The following is a 22,783-nucleotide window of genomic DNA, read 5'->3' on the forward strand; positions in this document are numbered from 1 at the left end:
ACACTGTACGCAATCCCCGCAACCTCACACCAAATTTCAGGCCGTGTAGATAGACATATATACAAGATAGACATATATACAAATCATTTAGTAAGCAGAAATCCGAAATTTACCTTAACATATTAAGTTAGAGGAAGATGCGACTGACTTGATGCTTGAAGAATGCGCTTCCAGCAGCCATGATAAACAGTTGGCGGTTAAAGTTTTCTATGCACAATTTGATTTGACGAAAGTCACGAGACCTATTACTCTCTATCCAATCACGTTGATGGATAAAAATGAAATTAAAATAAGCATGTAACGACCACAAACGGAGGAAAATAGCGGAGTAAAAGTACCGATATGTCACTTAAAATGTACTCAAGTAAAAGTAAAAGCACACATCTTTTAAACTACTCAAAAAAGTACAATTACTGATAAAAACTACTTAATTACTGTAACGTGAGTATTTGTAATTCGTTACTTCACACCCCTGGTTACATACATACTGATTAACAAATATTGATATGTTGTTCAACCCCTATTAGTGCTTGCATTGATTGATTTGTGAACAGCCGGCCTCCATTGTCTGCTTTTACCATGACATTGGCCAATCTTGCTCAGCTTGTCTTGTTGACACCAAGGAAATTTATCAGTGCCTTCACTATCTTGATTTTCAATACCACTGCTATTAATACCCTCCAGCTCACGAAAGCTGTAAAGCACTGCCTTGAAAATCTGATATCTCGTCACCTGAACTTCACTTGACATCAGGAGTCTGAAAAATCTGGCGCCTTGCTCGGCAGCTCAGTGTGTCCTCCGCTCCGGCAGCCATTTTGTCTTTCCTTTCCAATTCTCCTCTTTCCGCTGTCACATAATGAGATTAACTGATTGACAGGACTTATGCAAATGATTATATGATCCCACAAGATTCTTTATTTAAAGTAGGGTTGGGAGACGCTCCAGTGCCAAAGGGAGATTCATGATCACACCATCTGGAATGACTGGAGTTACTGTCAACCCTCCTATTGGTCTTGAGCCGTCTCAATTAACCAGTTATTGTAAGACAGCCTGGAAGGGGCAGCTGATGCTCCTCTAAAGTCGGCTGAGACCTTATGTCTTTCCAAATCTGTATTCCTTCTTCCACAGAACACAAAGTTAGATATTTGGACGAATCTTCATGTAGTTGTTTAACGGTTCATGATTATGGTGATTTATGTGCTATATTTTTCAAATCTTTAGAATCCACACGATAGTTTTGTATGAGGAACAGACAAAAAATGAAATATTTATTCACTGAAAATCTGTTAATTCAAGGTCCATATTGTGACAGGATCACAGAGTTAGTGAGCTGATCTCTGATTCATGAACGAATCAGTTCAATTCTTGCATGAATTGTTCAGTTCAGTCAGATTTGTGACTCAGACAAACTGATTTTTTGTTTTAAAAAAAAGTTTAATTTAGTGGATCAGTGATCTGGTGATATCTAATAGGTTCTGAGTGAATAAAGACATACATTTCAGTCTGTTCATATGACTTGGAAAATAGCGAATGATCTGTATGGGCAAGTCGTCATGAAATGGTACTGTAGTAGCAACAGATATTTTCTTCCGAATGATGATATATATATGAGTGAAATGGATTATCGAAAATGTAAAAAAAAAAATAAAAATGTAGGCTGAGCATTTGGTTCTGTGTGTAAGTTTTTGATTGGATTCAGGCAGATCTGAATAAAATCTTGCAGCCAATTGTAAGAAAGGGGCGGGGTTTAAGTGGATCTTGTTTTGTGTGCTTTGCTCACTCCAACTCTCTGATTGGTGGAATTTTCTACACAGAATCATGGGTAATGTAGTTTTTCACCAGAAATTCTGCTAATGAAAAAATTATTATTTTCAAAAGTAAATTGAATTGGTTGTAGAAATGCATACACCATTGATTGACAACCTCGAAGCTCGCAACAGGTCTGTCTGTACAGGTTAATAAGTTATAGTTAAAAATTTATTTCCCTGTGGAGAAAATGAATGGAAGTTTTACTTCCGGTACATGATGGTTGCATTCTATTGATGTCTGTCATTTTGCCAGAAAATCGACTTTTTGATGAAAAATTACTAGGTCAAAAAAAAAAAGTAAATAAATAGATGAATCTTTCAAAGTAACATCAAGAACATACATTTTAAAAATAGATACTATGAATTTCCTTTTTATGCCAATAGACATGGGGGAAAAAAACACTGTGTGAAGATTCTTCAAAAAAAAAAAAAAATTATTTTGTGTTTCACAGAGAAATAACACCACACTGGTTTGACACAATATGAGGGATTGATTTTGTTTTTTGTTTTATGAAAAAGAATTACAAATTTTGGATGAACGATTCCTTTAATTGTGACCTCCTGTTGTTCTTTCGGTCTCTCTCCTAGTCCTGGGTGTGAGGGCTCACGTAGGGGCCCAGGTGGAGCCGCCATCATTGCAGCCAACGAGTGGAGCACCAGCGAGAGCCCGGAGGAGGGGCAGGAGGATGAAGTGGATGGGATGGACAAGGCCGGAATGGAAGGTGATGCAGAGGGCATCTGGAGCCCTGACATCGAACAGAGTTTCCAGGAGGCTCTGGCCATTTATCCCCCCTGTGGCCGCAGAAAGATCATCCTTTCAGACGAAGGCAAGATGTATGGTGAGTCCTTAAAAAGCTGAATACGCCCGTCGAGAGTCAATTGATGGACTTAGTGCTCAGATCACACTTTGCCGGCAAAGCAATAGCAACTTAGGAGAGTAGAAGTCATTCTTATGATTCTTATTTGAAGATTTTCCAAATATCTCAATAAAAAAAAATCACAAATCAGCTATTTATTGCAGTAGCACTGATGCTGGAAAAAATGTTTGTGAAACACGGTAAGGACAAACAGGGTCAATGCAAGCTGTGGGAGTTTTGTTGAAGTGAATCAGAGGGTGAACTTATGACACTTCCCACCTCCAGATTTTCCCATTCCCACATGGGATCCACTGACAGGAATGCTGTGTCTCCCTTTTGAGTCAGCTTTCACAATAAAGCACGAGTCAGCCTCCTGCCTTATATCACGTGTGACAGTTTTCTATTTATCATAGCCATGACTGGGTGTATGATTGAGACATGACTCATTAGTTATTAAAATTACTTGATACTTTAAAGGAGTGGATTCATGTTTGTTTGGGTGTCTTAGTGTATAAATTACTACATATTTACAGAGATATGTCTGGCTGCTACCAAGCACATATTTTCTAAAAGGAGGTCAGTCCGATATTATCAATATTGAAAAAGTTTTTTCCACTTTACAATTCCACTTTTAATCAATTTAATGCATCCTTGCTGAAGAAAAGTAGGCATATTAATGTATTTAGTGTGTATGTAATGTTATTTTACTTCCATGGCACCATTCTAGGAGAGGAACAACATATTCATTGACATTTTAGCAGTAAGCATGTGAATTACTAGATTTTGGGCATGAAAACAACAAACGACAATAAATGTGACCACACTTTAAAGTGATTTTTTTGGCACATTTGTGATGTTATAAATCACTAGCATGAATATTCAGTAATTACTATAGACTAGGCCAGGATTAGACTGTCACATTGATAAACTCGACTTTATGACCTACCCCTAATCCTTTTGTTAACCAATTGTGGTACGCATTAGGATTAAATATAAGATTGCCCACACAAATGAGCTCATTTGTCTTTGGGGTATTTTGAACTTTGACCCTCACTGTAGAATAAGGCTTATGGAGACCGGCCCACATTCTTTTGTTTTTCCATTTGGCTTGAAGGGGACACACATTCCACAACTCTGCGGCCTTGTCCTCCGCCGTAATACTCCACCCACGTCTGTCACACGAGCTCTAATCCCCCTCACAACAGATGAAGGTTTGTTTCAACAGCCAGGCATTTTGTCCTTTTGTGGTAGCTTACATTATCACACAGAGGCTCTTGGGCCCGCTCTGTTCCCTCCGTATGACAAGATCATCCCCTTCCACTCTCTTTACAAACAGCCCATCCCATTACGATACTCCTGCCAGGACCCTGATGTCAATATCCGAAAGCGAACAGTCTCCTGATATGCCCCCTCTCTCTCTTCCACCCCCAGCGCACACAAGTTTACTGGCCGCAATGTATACTTTGACTAGACAGCACTAAAATAGTCTGGCTATCTGATGCTGGCAGGAGAGAACTGCCCTAGTGACTTTGTGGATTGTTTTTGCTCTCTCAGAGTTTGCTGTAGACATTTTAGTAAAGTTGCAGCGAGATATCTATTGTCACTAGATATCTGAAAACTAATAAGTAAAGTAAGTCTAAACCCAAGAATGAATCCAGAATCCTGATTGTCATAATTTGCTGCACCATCTTGTGTTTGCTCTGTTACAAAACATACCTACTTTATTTTATAGCAAAACATGCTAACGGTCGTGGAACCTTGTATATAACTGATATGAAACACTGTACATAAGCAACAACTTGCATAATAGTCACTGGTGCTCAAGTATGTAGAATTGCGTTCCTCACATCAACCACATAGAGATTTCAGTAGAATTTAACGTTAGCATGATGCTAAGTTAACATTGTTATTCTTTAATCACCAATTATTGTATTATCACAAATAATACATGGAACACAAATATTTAGTCAAATCATCCATGTTTAATTCAATTGAATGTATTTTATTAATATTGAATTAACCATGGTTTTATTTAGGGCTGCACAATAAATCGCATGCGATATTGAACGCGCATCTTGTCAGAAAGCCGGTTCTGTAATCAGTATTGGACATTATTTAATAGAGAGCACATTAATACCAACTCAGAATTATTCATGGAAAACTATGTATTTTTTAAAGGGTTAGTTCACCCCAAAATGAAAATTCTGTCATTAATAACTCACACTCATGTCGTTCCAAACCCGTAAGACCTTCGTTCATCTTCGGAACACAAATTAAGATATTTTTGATGAAATCGGAGAGCTCTCTGACCCTCCCATAGACAGCAAGGCAACTGTAATGTTCCCAGGTCCAGAAACGTAGTAAGGACATCGGTAAAACAGTCCATGTGACATCAGTGGCTCAACTTCAATTTTGCGAAGCTACGAGAATACTTTTTGTGCGCAAAGAAAACAAAAATAACATAATTTATTAAACAATTCTTCTCCCCCCGATTTACCGTCTTCCGCCATTTTAGAGATTATCACAACGCATACGCATGCTTTCCCCTAAGCGTAAACAACGCTGTTTACGCAGATTACGTTCATGCACGCACTTTCCCCCCAGAACGTAAACAATGCTGATTACATCGAATACGTTCTTGGATACTCTCTAAAATGGCGGAAGATGTAACTCGGTGGGGAAGAATTGTTGAATAAATTGTTATTTTTGTTTTCTTTGCACACTAAAAGTATTCTCGTAGCTTCGCAAAATTTAAGTTGAACCACTGATGTCACATGGACAGTTTTGCCGATGTCCTTGCTACATTTCTGGGCCTGGGAACATTACAGTTGCCTTGCTGTCTATGCAGGGTCAGAGAGCTCTCACATTCCATCAAAAATATCTTAATTTGTGTTCCGGAGATGAACAAAGGTCTTACGGGTTTGGAACGACATGAGGGTGAGTTATTAATGACAGAATTTTCATTTTTGGGTGAACTATCCCTTTAAGGTTTTCAGTTACTGAGAAAGGTGCCATTTTTATAGTTGATTGTAAATTTGTTGAATTTTATGAATTTTTCCATATGCAATAAAACTAGCTGGATATAGAATGTAGAATGAAGTTGAATGTACAAAATATGACAGAATATATGATGATTATTTTACAGTGGTATTCATAAATTGATTTAAAAACTCTTCTTTGCTCCTTAGTTAGAGTTAAAAAAAAAAAACCTTGCTTTTTTGTAGTTGATTAAAAGAAGATCATTCTGACTTAAGAAATTCTCATTCTAAAGAGCATCTGATTAGACAAAGGTACAAAAGAGTCATCAATATTTTAGGTCTATTTTTCCTAAAGGGAAAGACTTATTTATTAAAGGGATAGTACACTAAAAATTCTGTCATTAATTACTCACCCTCATGTCGTTTCAAACCAGACCTTTGTTCATCTTCAGAACACACATTATTTTTTATGAAATCTGAGAGCTTTCTGATCCATTTACAGCAACACAACCACCACGTTCAAGGCCCAGAGAGGTAAGGACATCATTAAAATAGTCCATGTGACATCAGTGGTTCAACCATAATTTTATGAAGCTACGAGAATACTTTTTGTGTGCAAAGAAAACAAGACTTTATTCAACAATTTCTTCTCTTCCATGTCCATGTAAACAAAATTCAATTATGCCGTAAAGCAGCTCTAAAAAGAGGACAATAGTAACCAGTCAATTTTCTAGTTTTCCAGTTTAGACTACACTAGGATGGGCTCAAAGCTGAAATAAATGTCATCTTTTATTATGATGCCTTAAAGTACTATCTATGTCATTATAGCCAGCTCATTATGTTTTGCAATAGGAATATTTTGTCTCAGGTATGCTGTGGAAACTGAAGGTTCGAGTTTCATTTTGTCCTGATCATCATCGCTAGAATTTAGCGGCCATTAATGTTCCTCAGAGCTTCATTACTCACCGCAAAACTCCCGCTGTCTTCTAACAGAAAGCAGCTTTTCTAATAAAATTCACTCTCTTTGCACCATGGAAAGACTGGTTAAACAATCCGATTTTCCCATCCAGTGTCTGGCTGCTATAATGAGCTTGATTTGTCATCCTGCACCTGTGATGTCTTGCCAAGTTTCTTGTTTAAAGTCTCGACCTGCAATCATTTTAGTTTATCGCCAGTGTGTCAAAGCTCTTTGAGAAATAATACATCAACGCTAACGCTTAGCAAATGATCTCAATGTCTTTTCTGAGTTAGGCTAATTTGTGGCTCTGTTCATCATTACGCATCCTTTTATGTTAGTAGTAGCCATATACTGAGCTTGTTGATATCTGTTCTGTTCAAATCTGTCAGCAAATTTTCATTGTGGGGTCAGCTATTGCTTTAAAATAGGGAAAGTACTGAAGAAAGCAACAAACATTAAGAAGACTATAGGGATCTGTGGAGGAGTAAAGGTTGAGAACTTAAGGGTCAGTAGGTGGAGGTTTGCTCTTTAGGAGTGGTCAAAGGTCAGGGTGTGGACACTGCCCTTCCGTGTTTTAAAGTATTAGAAGGCTTAATTTCACTGAGAGATACATGAACGCGCCAGGAGCTGTGATCTTAAGATGTTCTGCACTTCAGATAAGTGCTAGCCTGAAGGTGGTATTGTGAGTTGGTATCATTTAAAAACATTTTTGACCTTTTGATCTCACAGTGGAGATGGACCAACTGGCCAGTTGTCTCATGCTCCAACTCGCATGGTTTGACAATTTAGGTGTGTGTTCGTATCCGTTTCAGAACAAGTCAAAACATGTTCTGCCAGATTGCCAGTGGCTCAGACAGGATCTTCCAGAAATGAACTCACACACACATATTTACATGTACTGTTTGCAATTATTGCCTTTGCATATCTACGTCATAGTTGTTATATTTATGAATATTGCTAGTGACTACTTTTCTTCTGTTACTGAGTGAGCTTATTTTCCTTAATCTCAAGAAATCACCTAAAATACCTGTTTCTTTAGTAGACAATTCAAGTTTCTGTCCAGGAGCTGTGATCTTAAGATGTTCTGCACTTCAGATAAGTGCTAGCCTGAAGTGGTATTGTGAGTTGGTATCATTTAAAAACATTTTTGACCTTTTGATCTCACAGTGGAGATGGACCAACTGGCCAGTTGTCTCATGCTCCAACTCGCATGGTTTGACAATTTAGGTGTGTGTTCGTATCCGTTTCAGAACAAGTCAAAACATGTTCTGCCAGATTGCCAGTGGCTCAGACAGGATCTTCCAGAAATGAACTCACACACACATATTTACATGTACTGTTTGCAATTATTGCCTTTGCATATCTACGTCATAGTTGTTATATTTATGAATATTGCTAGTGACTACTTTTCTTCTGTTACTGAGTGAGCTTATTTTCCTTAATCTCAAGAAATCACCTAAAATACCTGTTTCTTTAGTAGACAATTCAAGTTTCTGTTCTATCCTCTTCCACAACATACAGTTCTAGAAAAAGCATAAAATATGACATATTTATTGTTCCAAAGGTATGTCACAACTAAAATGCCTATGTTCGCTTTGCTGCAACTTCAAAAGTATACCGAGAAACTATTGTCCTCTTTCTAAAATAAGTCCTATACCTATAAAGATATTTGTTACACTTTACAATAAGGTAAAACATTTTTAAAATATGGTACAAGGTCACAAAGAATGGGTCCTTTAACATGTTAGATTTTCTTTTCGCAAGATAATTTTATTATTTTCATGCCTTTTTAAAAGATTAGTGTTTTTTACAGTGCAGTAGAAGGTGTATCTGTTGTACTCACATGAGATGAAGTATCCAGTCATGGCCTAGAAAATTATATTTTATAAAACATGGGCGGCTCACCCCTCCAGGTGCCATGTTAAGATGGGCAGCTGAACTGTACATACTTGTTCTCGCATACACCCTTTTATCAGGCACTTTCTGTCATGTAATACTTTATCTGTCTGTCTGGGGTTGTTTTGTAATGGCAATGATAATTGATAATGTATCAGTTTTAAATGATCAATTTAATTTGTTTTTGCATATGCTACATCCATGCCAGCAGGTGTCAGTATAAAGCCTAGGAATACCATTGTATTAACCAGTGAAATATGAAGAAAAATTTCTTTGTGCATTTTAAAATAGGATAACATTCAAAGACAAACTGGTCAAAGCTTGGGAGTTAAAGGGTATAGAAGTTTGGGAGAACTTGAGCAACTACCAGTACAAAAATTCTTCATTCAGGTGATGTTTGTCTATAGAGGAGGTTTCCAGTCTAGTGTCCCCACTGAAAACATCAAGGAACTACAACATATGGATTTGCTATCTCATTACCTTGAAATTTGTTGGAACATAATACAGCACATCTTGATGTATTGTCTGAGAATCATGAAATGAAAAATAACAATATAAGATGCCAACAGACTGGCACTAGTTCTGTGAGAAGCTCATTTAAATGGCATGGCACCTGTTTTTGATTGGCCATTGGTTTGGTTTGGTCTTTCCTTTCTTTCTTTTGTGGGACAAAGTTAACAGGTGGGTTGTGGGAAAGCTGTTAAAATGCAGGTGGTTTTGGTCAATAAACATACACATCTGGTGGGATGGAGGGTTAACCAGGGTGAACTTTTGGAGGAAACTGTCAAGGTGAAAAATGGTCCATGAAAGAGAGGGAAACTAGAAGAGACAGTGTGCTAATCATCATCCTCACTGCTTGCTTTGTACAGACTTCTTGCCAAGTCCAAATGAAGACTTGTCCAGAGGACAAGTCCAAAAGACCTTGCAATTAGTTTAGCGCTTCCAAATGGTTATGTCAACAGGGCAAACATAATTGAAAACGAGAGCTCAAGCCTGGGTTTACCTTCACATACTTGTCAATACTGCCCAAAAACATATGCAAACACCGTTGACCTGCTGAAGCTATCTGTCTCACATACTTATCCCAGCTGGAGCACAAGTTGCCCATTCTGATTTCAGGAAAGGAGGATAGGCCAAATCCATTAAGGGGAGCTTTTTTTGAGGGGGATAAATATGTGCAAAGCAGGTTTCATTTCACTCCTGCTTTTCCTGGACACACTTTAGAGGAATCTGGGAGCAAATCAGCACTTTCCTTTGGCACAGCCTCAGTGAGATCTGCAGGAGTATTTATGCAGACATTGACATGAAGTGGATGTTTAACTGGCCATTTTTATACTTAGCACTTTGTCAGTGAAACGGTCAGCCTTTAATTTTCCTAGAATAAAAAAGGCAGGTATACATTTTTAGCTCTCAATGGGACGAAAAGAGTTACTCTTTGTACTCTGAGGGGGTTGTTATAAAGAGCCCTTGTTGGATTTACTTTTCTGTAAGCTTTGCCTGGTAAACTTCAGTTTGAAGCTTTTTTTAATATTATTATTTTCAGGCAGGAAGTTAAGGGGGCAAGGCACAGAGACACAATGCAGACTGAATTCATAACTAAATCTCCCATGTGCCCAAGTAGCATCAACATGTCTGGGGTACTTTGAAGAATGTTAACCACTGGGCTACTGCTTCAGCAGTAGGCAACAACTTGATTAAATTCTGCCCAACATTCTCCAATTAATTGAAAGAGTGTGGCATAGATCCTGTCCCAGGGTAGGCAAGTTCGGTCCTAGAGAGACGCTGTCCTGTAGAGTTTAGCTCCAACCCTAATCAAACACACCTGAACAAGCTAATCAATGTCTTCAAGATCACTAGAAAGCTACAGGCAAGTATGTGTGTGATTAGGGTTGGAGCTAAACTCTGCAGGACAGTGGCCCTCCAGGACTGAAGTTGCCGAGCCCTGTTCTATTTCATATTTTGGTGATGTATTTCTGCATAGTCATCTGCTGTAAAGTCTGCAGGCTTTGCAAAAGTGAACATGAGAGGTGCATTTCAGATGCAAAGGGGTATTTAAAAGTCTTCACAATAAAATGACAAATTAGATAACCTATGGCAGGGGGGTCCAGTCCTGCTCCTGGAGGGTAACTGTCCTGCAGAGTTCACACCTGAACCAGCTAATCAAAGTCTTCGGGATTTCTAGAAACTTCTCTTGTGTAGGAGATCTGCAGGACGCTGACCTTTCGAGAGCAGAATTGGACAACCCTGCCCATTAGAATTGAGCTAATAATCATAAGGTTGCAAATCCTCCTTTTAGCAAAGTACATCATGACACCTGCAGGAAGGAGCCTCTAGTTACTCCTGAGGGATTGTCCTTGTTTTAAAATCCTTGGACTGCAAGTCATTTTGGGTAAATGACTACTTGCAAAGATGAATGAACCCATGAATATACGTGTTGTGTGTTAGAAGTGAAAAGCATCTGTGTTTCTGATGTACATCTGAGACTTATTTCCGCTTTTCCCTCATCATGTCCTCCTTTCATCTATGTCTTTCTGTATTTCCTGACTTCTTCCATGCTCCCTGCTATAGTCTCCCAGTCTTATCTTTCTTTCTTCCTCTCCAAGCCTCCCTGGAATTGCAGTCTTTCGTTTAAGGTCGTAAACACTCTATTTGTGGGCAGGTAGCCTGCAGCCAGGCTGGGGGGTAGTTAGCTGCCCTCTGAAAGCTTTTGGCTGGGGCTCAGGAGTTCAAGGCTGCTGAAAATGAGCCAGAGTCTCTCTCTCTCTCTCTCTATCAGAGTCTCCTCTGTATGTCTGGAACAGAATATGATTGCCTTCTCTTTTACACCTGTTCTGTCTTTCACTGTCTGGATGTTTCTCTCTCACTAAGGCTGTCTGAATGGCTAATCCCCTTTGACATTCGCCTATGTTGTCATTTCATCAGTAATAGATAATTAAATTAAACAGAAGAGGCTCTAATTTGCTCTAGTTGGTGTGACAAACACTGGACATCTCTCATATCATCTTGGTATTAAACTATCAAACCGGGCCGGCACCGGGGTGGGTATTCACGGTCATGCCCCCTTTCCCTAACACTGAATGTCAGCCAATTCGAAAATAAAAAGCGAGCATGCATTTAACATGATTTCGGGACCTGCTGACCCTTCTAGAAATACAAATGTCCGAAAAATAACTGGACAACCTGTATTTTGCATTGCGGATTTGTAACAGCATTGGCTCAACCAGTGTCATGAGTTTGGGGTGAGGCTATCAGTTATTAATATGTAATTGTGTTTAGTGCCACGAGTGGTAAAATCCATCAAAAATTGGTCTATTTATCACATGGCTAATTGGCTATCATTAATCTAGAATCTATCATGACAGGAAGAGGATATTTTACTTAAATTCTGGCATGTTCTGCACCATGAAGAGGAATATGGTGCTTTATTTATATTTGGGTCGTCTTATCACAGATCTCTTCATTTGTTTGCACATTCACAATGTCCAAACATGTTGTTTGCTGGTGACATGCTTGTATATGAGTCCCTGGTGTTATATGGCTTGCGGTAATGGAGCAGGGTTTCCTGTGTTGGGTTCAGGTGGTCCGGCTGTCAGTGAGTGGGATGCCTTTGGGAGGTGGGGGTGTCAAAAAAGATTCACAGTTTAAACTTTGCACAGCTGTTCACAAGGTCAACCCTTTATAAACTGTGATGAAATCTTTTTTATCTCTCTACCTCAATTTATCTCCTCCCACATCTTCCTTGGTTTCCATCCATTTTTTCCAATATCATCATTTTAATGCCATTACAAAAACCCATTTATTACTGTACTCATTTAATAACTTGCTCTTTTTAAGAAAACATTTGTCCACTCAGAGCAGCTTGATTGGTCAACGTCCTGACACATGGTGGCCCTATTTTTTTTACCAAGTCACCACCCATATCACCTGACTCATCTGTCACAAGCCTTGTCTTTCAATGGTCTATTAATAAACTAATGGTCTCATAGGAGGTCTCATAGGAGGCTTTACACCCTACTGTGATATTGCTGGTGGAGGCATTACAGCATTCCATGTGCTTTTCTGTGTATAGGAGTCTTCGCTACCACCAGCTTTATTTAAAAGTGTTAAATTACATGTGACACGGAAAATATTAGTATTTATTAATTTGGGAGTCACTTAACGAAACATCGTAGGAGTTAATGTTTTCCCTGGGAATCAAACCCATGACCTTGTGTTGGGAGTGCAGTGCTCTACCAGTTAAGCTACTGCAAAGGAAAAACTATTTATCAACATTAAGATATGAAGTCTTAAATGTTATGAATGCTAACACAATTTTTATATAAAAGCAATTTTCAGTTTCATCGTTATTAATATTACTGATGTTATGTACGTAAGTCAGCACTGCGTATTTTTTCATTTATACTAATGTTGTGTTTCTTATTGATGCCTTTCCAGGTCGTAATGAGCTGATAGCAATAACATTACAATTTAAAACAGTGTATTTCTGTTTATCTCAGGACTTTGGCGACAAATGGCTTAGCTCGCTCACGTAGGCCTCCTAATGTAACTACATATCTTTTATAATTTGAAAAACATATAGTTTTTATGACAATATTTCGCTATTACGAGAAAAAAATTATTTTAATGAAGTAATTATCTCGTTTTAACAACATAGCATCTCATTATTACGATAAAATATGTAATTTCAATGACATAACATCTCGTTATTACGAGAAAATATTATTCTATTCACAGGCGCATTTATCAGATGATTTATTAATTTGTTGTTATTATTATTATTATTATTATTTATGTGATTAATATTTATATTCCCTAAGGAGGAACCACCCCTATATAGGCTACACTAAAACTTCATGACTCATGAGTTAAATGGAAACATATCTAGCAAAACACTCGAATAGTTCTTAAGGTGTAAAACTGGAAAAAAGTACTTAGTGCACTTTTAATATTGCACTATAAATAGAAACTTTAAAGGTGGGGTATGTATTTTTTCGAAAACGCTTTAGAAAGTCGGGTCGAGTACCTAAACAAACTTGTAGCCAATCAGCAGTAAGGGGCGTGTCTACTCGTGATGCAGAGGAGAGAGCTTTCAGTGCACAGGACGGACATTAGCGAGCCGAGCGACAGAAAGATAGAGATGGCGGATAAAAAAAACAAAAGCGGAAAACGTCTGCGGAACAAAAGAAGGCTTACGATAAGGCAAGAAGTAGGACCCGTGTAAATATCGGATTAGCTTTCCAGCGCTGGAGAGAACTCAAGGAGCGGAAGGCCTGTGATCGGACGCCGAGGTTGCTTTGTTTCTTCTCGATAAGCGAGTAACACCGTGTCTACACCGCCGCAACAGCTACAGTCTGTCTAGTCCACTGGACGTGACAAAGCGACCATTGAAAATCATTTTAAATTTGTGCCAGTACGTCATAAATAGAACGCAGCAGGATTGTCGGGGATTTGTCGTGTTGCGCCGCGCCACATCCAGTGTAGACAGCATCACTGATTATAATGAGTTCTATAGTATTTTGTCGCGCCACACCACTCGCGTCCGGTGAAGCCCCAGTGTAACATTGATTTTGCTTTGTTTCACAGAACTAATTGTTGCCTGGGTTGTGTACGTATGTGTGGGCGGAGCTATCAAAATAGGGGCGAGACCCTTTTGGGGTAGGGGCGTGTTTGTTTTGGTGATTTGAAATATCAACATTGGCTACCAGAAATCACTTACCCCACCTTTAAATAAACAGAAAATTTAGTATTTGCCTATATCTGTAGTCGAGGTCTAATATCTATTCTTTGCGAATTCTGAAGCAGTGCAAATGTAAATGTGCTGTTTTCTTGTGATCACTGAAACTGCAATGCTGTAATTAAAAAAGTCAGTACTCTATGGTTCATTGGTCATTTGGTCATTTTGACAGATGTGTTGTTATGACATATATGTGTTGGATGATGTCAAATGTCTGTGGTCCTGTTTTGCCTCAGGTGTCTAGTCACATGCAGGTGTTAGCCAGGAAGAAAATGCGGGAATATCAAGTAGGCATTAAGGTATGGCTTCTTTTCAATGTCTCTCTTCTCTTTTCTTTTTTCCCTTCCTTCCTTTCTCCCTCCTCTGACTTCCTTCCTGCAGGTGTCTAGCCATCTGCAGGTTCTTGCGCGGAGAAAGTCTCGCGAGATTCAGTCTAAGCTGAAGGTATGCGCCTCACTGCAGTCTGCTCTGCTCTGACCGCTGAAAACTAGCTTTTCCTAAACTCACCAACCCTTCCTATCTGTAGCACGCTAAATGTTAAAAATTACTTGTGATGTTCAGCTTACAAGTAGCATAATGTAACCGTCACTGTGTATAGACATTCATTAAAATGCATACATTGTGATGGAATTGAGCAGCATGCTTGCAAAGTAATGGCACCCTCTAGCGGTTGACTAAATATTGCATTGCATTCTAGTTGTATTGCTACATGTAAGCTAATGTGTATGCCTGACTGAACCAGGCTCAAACGCAAACCTATACTCATCTTTACATCTTTCTGCAATTTATTTGTTAACTCTATTGGAACACTGTACTATCCAAGTTTACGTTTTGGTGTAGTAGTAATACTTGTATTGATTTGATTAATTGCTTTGCTTTTATAATTCTCATTTGTAAATAATTTTCCACCTAAAAAAAAAAAACAACAGACTACCTGGATGTTTTCTTGTTTTATTTTGCTTTGATTTTCCCCCTCACTTACTATTTATTTATTTATTTATTCATTCATTCATTCATAAGGAGATGTTGCCTGTATAATTAAATTTTTTCTAATTATAATTGTAACCACTTTATAATGTCCAGTTGCTTTATTTATTTGTTTTTTTATTTATTGATTTATTTATGATCACACAATAATGTCCAAAATATTTATATTTAATTAATTCAAAAAAATGTATTTATTTATTTATCACACTATAATGTCCAAAATGTTTATATTTAAGGGGTCATATGATGCGATTAAAATTTTTCCTTTCTCTTTGGAGTGTTACAAGCTCTTGGTGCATAAAGAAGATCTGTAAAGTTGCAAAGACTAAAGTCTCAAATCCAAAGAGATATTCTTTATAAAAGTTAAGAGTCAGCCACGCCTACCTAAAACGGCTCGTTCTAACACGCCCCCACATGTCTACGTCACAATGTGAGAAGATTTGCATAACGCCGCCCAAATGTTCACACAAAGAAAGAAGGCGTAACTTTTATTCTCGCTGTAGTATTGTTGTTGCCGCCGTCATGTCGTGAAGGCGGTGTGTGTTTCGTTGTGAAAGCGAAACTACTTTGTTTGGTCTTCCAAAAGAGGACGATATCTGCTTCGTCATGCCTAGAGCTGATCCGTGCTGGTCGCTGAGGAAATACAACAACTTCACGCTGTGGATCGCCGGATCGGCTTTCACCGTGGACGAAGCCTAACGAGTCCAGCCCGGGGTTGTCACATGTGGTTGCCGAGAGCCCACTGGAAGCTTCTTCGTCGAATCCGCCGGCCGCCGCTCACTCTAATCCGCCATGTGTGATGCTGTGTTTCGTTGTTGAAACTACTTTGGCCTTCCAAAAGAGGACACGACTAGAAATCATTGGTTAAGTTGTATTTACAACACTGTTCCAGAACAGTTCAACCCAAATATTCAGATGTGTGCAGCACATTTTATGGAGGACTGTTTCCTGATCCTGGTAGAGTAGACTACAATGCCGGCTGTTCTGACTCACAGACTGTTAGTACGTTTTCATATTTAAAGGATTTGCCACTGATGATTCAAACGCGAGTTTTGAGCAGTGTAGAGTAGGGCTTGTTGTTTGTCATTTCTCCGATCACAAATGCAGACATGATTTTATGTTTATGCGGCGCGATGCAACACACCACTTAAAAAGACAGTATAAGGGGCCGTTCACATATCGCGTCTTTTGCGCGCTCAAGTTCGTAATTTCAAATGTAGACGCGTGGCAGGCGCGCTCATAATGGAAGCGACACGGTCGCGACGCGCACGCAGTGCGACACGCCACATCGAGATAAACACATTTCAACTCTTCAGAATGGCGCAAGCGCACCGCGGGTCATGTGACAAGAACCAACCAATCAGCTTCATCCTTTCCCGTAACAACATTGAAAGCTCAGCCAAGATTAAGGAACAGCTGATCATAGCTGTACAGGGATAGCCATTTTTAAATAAATTTAGTAGTAGAGCTACTGCAAGCGATTTTTAGTGCTGCAAATTCATTTACACTTTGCTGAAACTTCCGCGTCTTCATGGACAGCGCAGGTCATGGTTGCTTAGCAACGGCAGACGCCTCCGGAGCGCAAGCGCCCGAACGCTTTGGGGGAAAAGCAGAAAGCGGCGCGCCTAGCATTTTCCACGCGTTTTTAGGCGCGATATGTGAACGGCCCCTAAGTCATTATAATCCATAATTATGTCCCCGCTGGATGCAACAAATGCCTCGTTTATAATGGGTTTTTATGTTTTTGTCTCGTCGCTCCGGCCGGGACAGGGCATCACAATATGGTGAGGGGCGTAACATTTCCGTCACACGCTTGAGGTATTCGGCCAATCACAACGCACTGGATAGCTGGCCAATCAGAGCACACCTCGCTTTTCAGAACGATGAGCTTTGTAAAACTCGACGCGTTTCAGAAAGGCGGGGCATAGAGGAGAAACAATAATGTACAGTATGTGGAAAATAATGTGTTTTTTAACCTTAAACCGCATAAACACATTTCATTACACCAAATACACAAAATAAGGTTCTTTTTAGCAGCATCATATGACCCCTTTAAGTAATTCCAAAAAAAATGTATTTATTGTTTTATTTGTTTATCTCTGTCCAAAATTTCCAGCAGTCTTTTTTCAAATTAATCATTTATTTGCTTATTGAATAATGATAGATAGATAGATAGATAGACAGATAGATAGATAGATAGATAGATAGATAGATAGATAGATAGATAGATAGATAGATAGATAGATAGATAGATAGATAGATAGATAGATAGATAGATAGAAATGTCTTATTTTACTTTATTTTCCCCCATCATTCATTCATTCATTCTATAATCTGACTCAGAAATACTCTGTTGACACATTACATATTGATTAAAGTAATACAAACACATTGCATTACTTAACATAGATTTATAAACATCCATACTTGATACATTATTATATATGATACACACAAACACACCATTTTTTATGTTCATGTTTTTGCATGGTTCAGCTGGTTCAGCTTTGTGAGCTGAGTCTAGTGATGGGGAAAGTAAACACATGAACAATGATTGTTCTTATATGGAGGTCATTGGTTTAGTTTTTTTTCCAGCAGTAAATGAAAGGCAGCAGTTATAGTGATTGTTCAGAGGTGAAGCTAGAGAACTCTATTCTGTGATATCTGAACATACAGCATCAGAGGAGAAAGCACTGGCCTCTCGGTCCAGCTGTGCTGCTCAGAGTCATTTGATCGGTGTGTCATCTGATCTGTTTGTCTCATCAGCATTTTTAACAGTTTCTCTTCCTTTCAATTTTAGGCCATGAACTTGGTAAGTGAAATGTTTTGTAGTCTGCTTTGCCCGCAGAGCTTTATCCACGCAGACGCTCATCTTTCAGTTTGCGCAGTTCAGTGCTTTGGCTGCCAGTGTCACCCGTCTCACAGTGTGGATGAATTGAGCAACCACTACTACTGTTCTCCATTTCAGTTTTGGCTTACATTTTTATTTGTTATAGCTGCAAACTCGGAACGCTGCAAAGTATTTTAAAAGTGTTTTATTCTGTGTCATTAATTGTAAGTTTGTATTTTATCAATGTTCTTTTGTTAGTGTGTTCTATAATAATTGAGTAACTTTGTATACTAAATTCATACATGGACTTAACTCTAAAAGGTGGTTTCCATTGCATTCTTTGGCGATGTTTAAAACACTTTATCTGTGACAATTTCCTGGGTGGGACACTTTCAGATTTCTGTCTCCTTCATTCTGTCTTAATTTTTTTTTTGGTCTTCTTTCTGTCAACTGAACGACACTGCCTTTACATGCAGTGAATGTTTATGCTGTTCAGGTTTTCTGTGTGATATTGTATTTTGTTTGGGTGGCTGGATTCAAATGCGAGCACGATATCACACATCACATGCCCTTTGAAGCATGATTTTTGCATGCTTGCCTAAACCATTTAGTTTAGCATGCAGATCTTGCACTAAAATTACACTAATATTCAAATGTTTGGGATCAGTAGGATTTTTTAAAATTTATTAAATTATTTATTTATTTTTTGAAAGAAGACTTCTCACTGAGGCTGCATTTATCTGATCAAACATAAGGTAAAACAGTAATATTTTGATGAATTTTGATTATTGAATAAATATTGTTAAAAATAACTGTTTTCTATTTGAATATATTATCAAATGTAATTTATTCCTGTGATGCAAAGCTGAATTTTTAGCAAAGCTGAATTCCTCCCATCTTCAGTGTCACGTGATCCTTAATATTAATATTTGTATTATTATGTTGAAAACACATATTTTTGTGGAAACCGTGATACATTTTTTCAGGATTCTTTGATGAATAGAAAGTTCAAAAGAACAGCATTTATTTTATTTTTTATTTTTTGGTCAAAGTCTTTATTGTTATTAATATTAGTAAAACTATTGATTCCTTAAAAATGTATTTACTGATCCTCAAACTTTTGAATGGTAGTGTATATATTTTTTAAATCTGCTTTTCATAAACATTGCATATTATCACATATAAGTATGTATACTCATAAGTATGCTATAGAATTTTTAGCAAAGCTGAATTCCTCCCATCTTCAGTGTCACGTGATCCTTAATATTAATATTTGTATTATTATGTTGAAAACACATTTTTGTGGAAACCGTGATACATTTTTTCAGGATTCTTTGATGAATAGAAAGTTCAAAAGAACAGCATTTATTTTATTTTTTATTTTTTGGTCAAAGTCTTTATTGTTATTAATATTAGTAAAACTATTGATTCCTTAAAAATGTATTTACTGATCCTCAAACTTTTGAATGGTAGTGTATATATTTTTTAAATCTGCTTTTCATAAACATTGCATATTATCACATATAAGTATGTATACTCATAAGTATGCTATTAATAATATGTATACATTTCTTGACCTTTTATTTGAAACCATAACTAATATTATTGTTATAGAATGCAGATTATTAGTTAGACATTAGTAATATAATATAATTCATATTGTGTCTATGTATAATTTATATAAATACATTATATTAAACATTATTTTTTAAATATCCAATAGATTAATTAATCTTAGACATGGTATTATGAAAGTTCTGATGTTTCTTTCAATCCATGGTTGTGTTCCAAATGGTTCATCTTTCTACCCAGTAAAACTGTGCATCTAATGAGCTTTTCTTTTGTCTTTCTCAGGATCAGGCCTCCAAAGACAAAGCCCTGCAGAACATGGCCGCTCTTTCCTCCGCTCAGATCGTTTCTGCCAGTGTGATGAAGAGTCAGCTGCCTCCTCTTCCTCAGCACCACTATCCTCCTCCAGCCCGGGTTAGTTCAGAGTTTAAGTCACCCTCTTTTGACCAATTCTTTAGCGTAACCTTCAAACTCACATTGTGCTCTGTTTTGTTGTCTAGTTTTGGCCCGGCCCCATCCCAGGACAGCCTGGACCTTCTCAGGAGTGAGTATTTCTGGCATCTGATCTAAACTCAGTGTTCTTGTGAGATCCTGCTAAACTTCCTCTGTGTTTTTCTAGCATCAAACCCTTTGCACCGAGTCCATACTCCACCCTTCAGCCTCCACTGCCTCCACCCATATCAAGTAAGAGCAGTGCTGGGATTATATCAACCCTATACTGAGCTCAGACTGACCACCCGGCCTAAACCAGCATGTTTTCTCGACAGGTTATGAGCAGTTACCCACTCCGCACCCTACGAGTGCCACTGCCATGCCTGTGTGGCAGGACCGGACCATTGCCTCCTCTAAACTGCGCATGCTGGAGTACTCTGCCTTCATGGAGGTCCAGAGAGACCCTGACACTGTGAGTCTCACTACTATAGAATAGGGCTGGGCGATATGGCCTAAAAAAAAAAATCTGATTTACGATTTAAATCGATTTTTTTCCCCCCTACTTAAAATCAATCTGCAGATGACAAAGAGATTGTTCAAAACAAGTTTATTTTGTTTTGATTTACCCTTCTGGGATTTGATCTGGATTTCCCCCTTGGGGTTAAAGTGCAAACAGAAACATCAAGCCAAAAAGACAAGATGGCAGGCCCTGCCATTGTAAACAGTGAAAATGCAACATAACGTAACATAACATTCTTATCATACTGGATACAGTTTGTAAATGTTTGTAAGACTGTAAGTCATTGGTCTTCACTATTTTTTCATGGGAGCCACACTGATAGGGCAAAGTCAATCAGAGAGCCACTTTTACCGCAAAGTATCAAAAGTTACATCTAGTCATAAATAGCATGTCTTTTTATCAATCTGTCATCCCTGATATGCAATGCAAAAGGGGCCATCATTCTTTATCATTTACCAGTCAAATTTGTATCTGAGACAAGATGATTTAAAAAATAAATAAAATAAAAAGGATTACCTTAATGCTGGAAAGACCTTAAGTTATTGGTTTTTTTTTTATACTAAACCATCATACCATCCAAGTGCACATTCGAAATTAAGAGATTAAAACCGGCAACTCCGCAGTTATGCCGAGTTCACACTGCACGATTGTAGCCCGATTTTTCACTCGCTGACAGGTTTCGCGAAATCGCTGACAAATGCCCAAATCGGTGCTCGTTCAAACGAGTGACAATCACGCAGTGTGAATTATCAAAGACGCGATCTGAGGGAATCACCGACACGTTGCCGACTGCTTCAGGAATTTTTTTTTAAATATAAATTATTATTTGTAATAGAGCAGACACTGTCTGACCGTTGTCTTGCCCCGCTGTGCTAAAAGTCTGTCTACACTTGTTGACACTACAGTTGCAAATCATCTGAACGTAGTGTCAGTACAGTTCGTCATAAATAGAACGAGGCATCAGTTTACTGATGGGGATCGTGTAGCGTCACATTTTTTTTAATGGGTTATGTTATAGCCCTGCTTGTTTTTATTAAATATTTGTATTGACTGCAAGATCGTATCATCGTATTATTTACTGCCATGCGAGCCACAAAGTAAAGCTTGGCGAGCCACGCAATAAGTAACACTGCTGTAGGTTGGTTTTTGGCGGGTGTGCTTGTGCTACCGCGGTCTTGTTCATTTCGTAGGGCGCAACATCTCTCACTCGGCAGCATGCCTCTGTTTGAGGTGCTGCAGTAAATTGGTCGTACTGCTACCTTTGCTAGCAACAGACTTCAAACACACTTTGCAGCGGGGTGTAGTTTGTTCTGCGTCTGACGCCGCAAAACTGAACCAATTCCAAATTACGGATGACACTGTGCCTTTCTTGGGAACAAGTTCTTCCCTGCTCGCTGCCATGTTGTTTGTGTATCTCTATGGCAAATGCGTGGGGGGAGGGCTGAGCCCATTCGGAACCATGGGAGCCCAGAGGGGAGCGTCGGCGGATGTTTAAGAGAAATCGATTTTCATTTAAAAAAAACAACGTAAACTACACATTCGAGTTAATCGATAAAATTGATTTATCGCCCAGCTCTTCTGCAGAGTGTATTAGATACTAATGTTAGCGTGTTATGTGGTTTCTGTGTTGTTCTGAATGGTTTTAGCATGTTAGCATGCAGTAGGGTGTTCTGGGTGGTTAAGCTTGTGCTAAGAGTTTCTAGGATGTGTTTTAAAACATGATAACAGCATGCTAAAACAAACAAACACACACATACACAGTGTTGGGAAAAGTTACTTTTAAAAGTAATGCATTACAATATTGCGTTACTCCATAAAAAAGTAACTAATTGCATTTCTTCGTTTAATTTTTAATGGAAAGTAATGCATTACTTTACTTTTGCAGTACTTTTTGTCACCTGAGCTGGGCTTGCTTAATAATTTTTTTAATAACAAAAAAACCCAAATGTTATATTTTTGGCTACTTTATGGGCCCTTTCACTCCAAAAGTAAAATGAATAAGCCTCAGGCTGAATAAAGTGCCTCTGCACCTGTGTCAGTGAACAAATGGGAAAACAAAAAAGCTTGCCTTACTTATTTGAAAAAGTTACCCCCAGCACTGCATATATATATATATATATACACACACATACAGTATATATATATATATATATATATATAGGGCTGTGCAAGTTAATGCATTCTCGCGTTTTTTTATTATTTTGTAAGAGCGTT

At 38.3% G+C, this 22,783-nt stretch overlaps 1 protein-coding gene across 3 annotated transcripts in view; it reads left to right on the forward strand.

Moving 5' to 3' along the window:
- The first annotated feature begins 2,400 nt into the window (after window positions 1–2,400).
- The window catches only part of LOC107559176 (transcriptional enhancer factor TEF-5-like), a 26,739-nt gene continuing 6,356 nt past the window's right edge, over window positions 2,401–22,783 (forward strand). Inside the window, exons 1-9 of one of the 3 annotated variants that reach the window (XM_016242929.1) lie at window positions 2,401–2,647; window positions 12,932–12,972; window positions 13,697–13,714; window positions 14,613–14,675; window positions 18,019–18,030; window positions 19,903–20,031; window positions 20,118–20,161; window positions 20,237–20,301; window positions 20,385–20,521. In XM_016242929.1, coding sequence (XP_016098415.1) covers window positions 2,509–2,647; window positions 12,932–12,972; window positions 13,697–13,714; window positions 14,613–14,675; window positions 18,019–18,030; window positions 19,903–20,031; window positions 20,118–20,161; window positions 20,237–20,301; window positions 20,385–20,521 — 648 coding nt within the window. In that variant the 5' untranslated portion in view covers window positions 2,401–2,508. The other 2 variants (XM_016242928.1, XM_016242927.1) reach the window with 2 other exon arrangements.

Source organism: Sinocyclocheilus grahami, unplaced genomic scaffold, assembly GCF_001515645.1.
Source record: "Sinocyclocheilus grahami isolate Dianchi unplaced genomic scaffold, SAMN03320097.WGS_v1.1 scaffold676.1, whole genome shotgun sequence".
NCBI classification, from domain to species: Eukaryota; Metazoa; Chordata; class Actinopteri; order Cypriniformes; family Cyprinidae; genus Sinocyclocheilus; species Sinocyclocheilus grahami.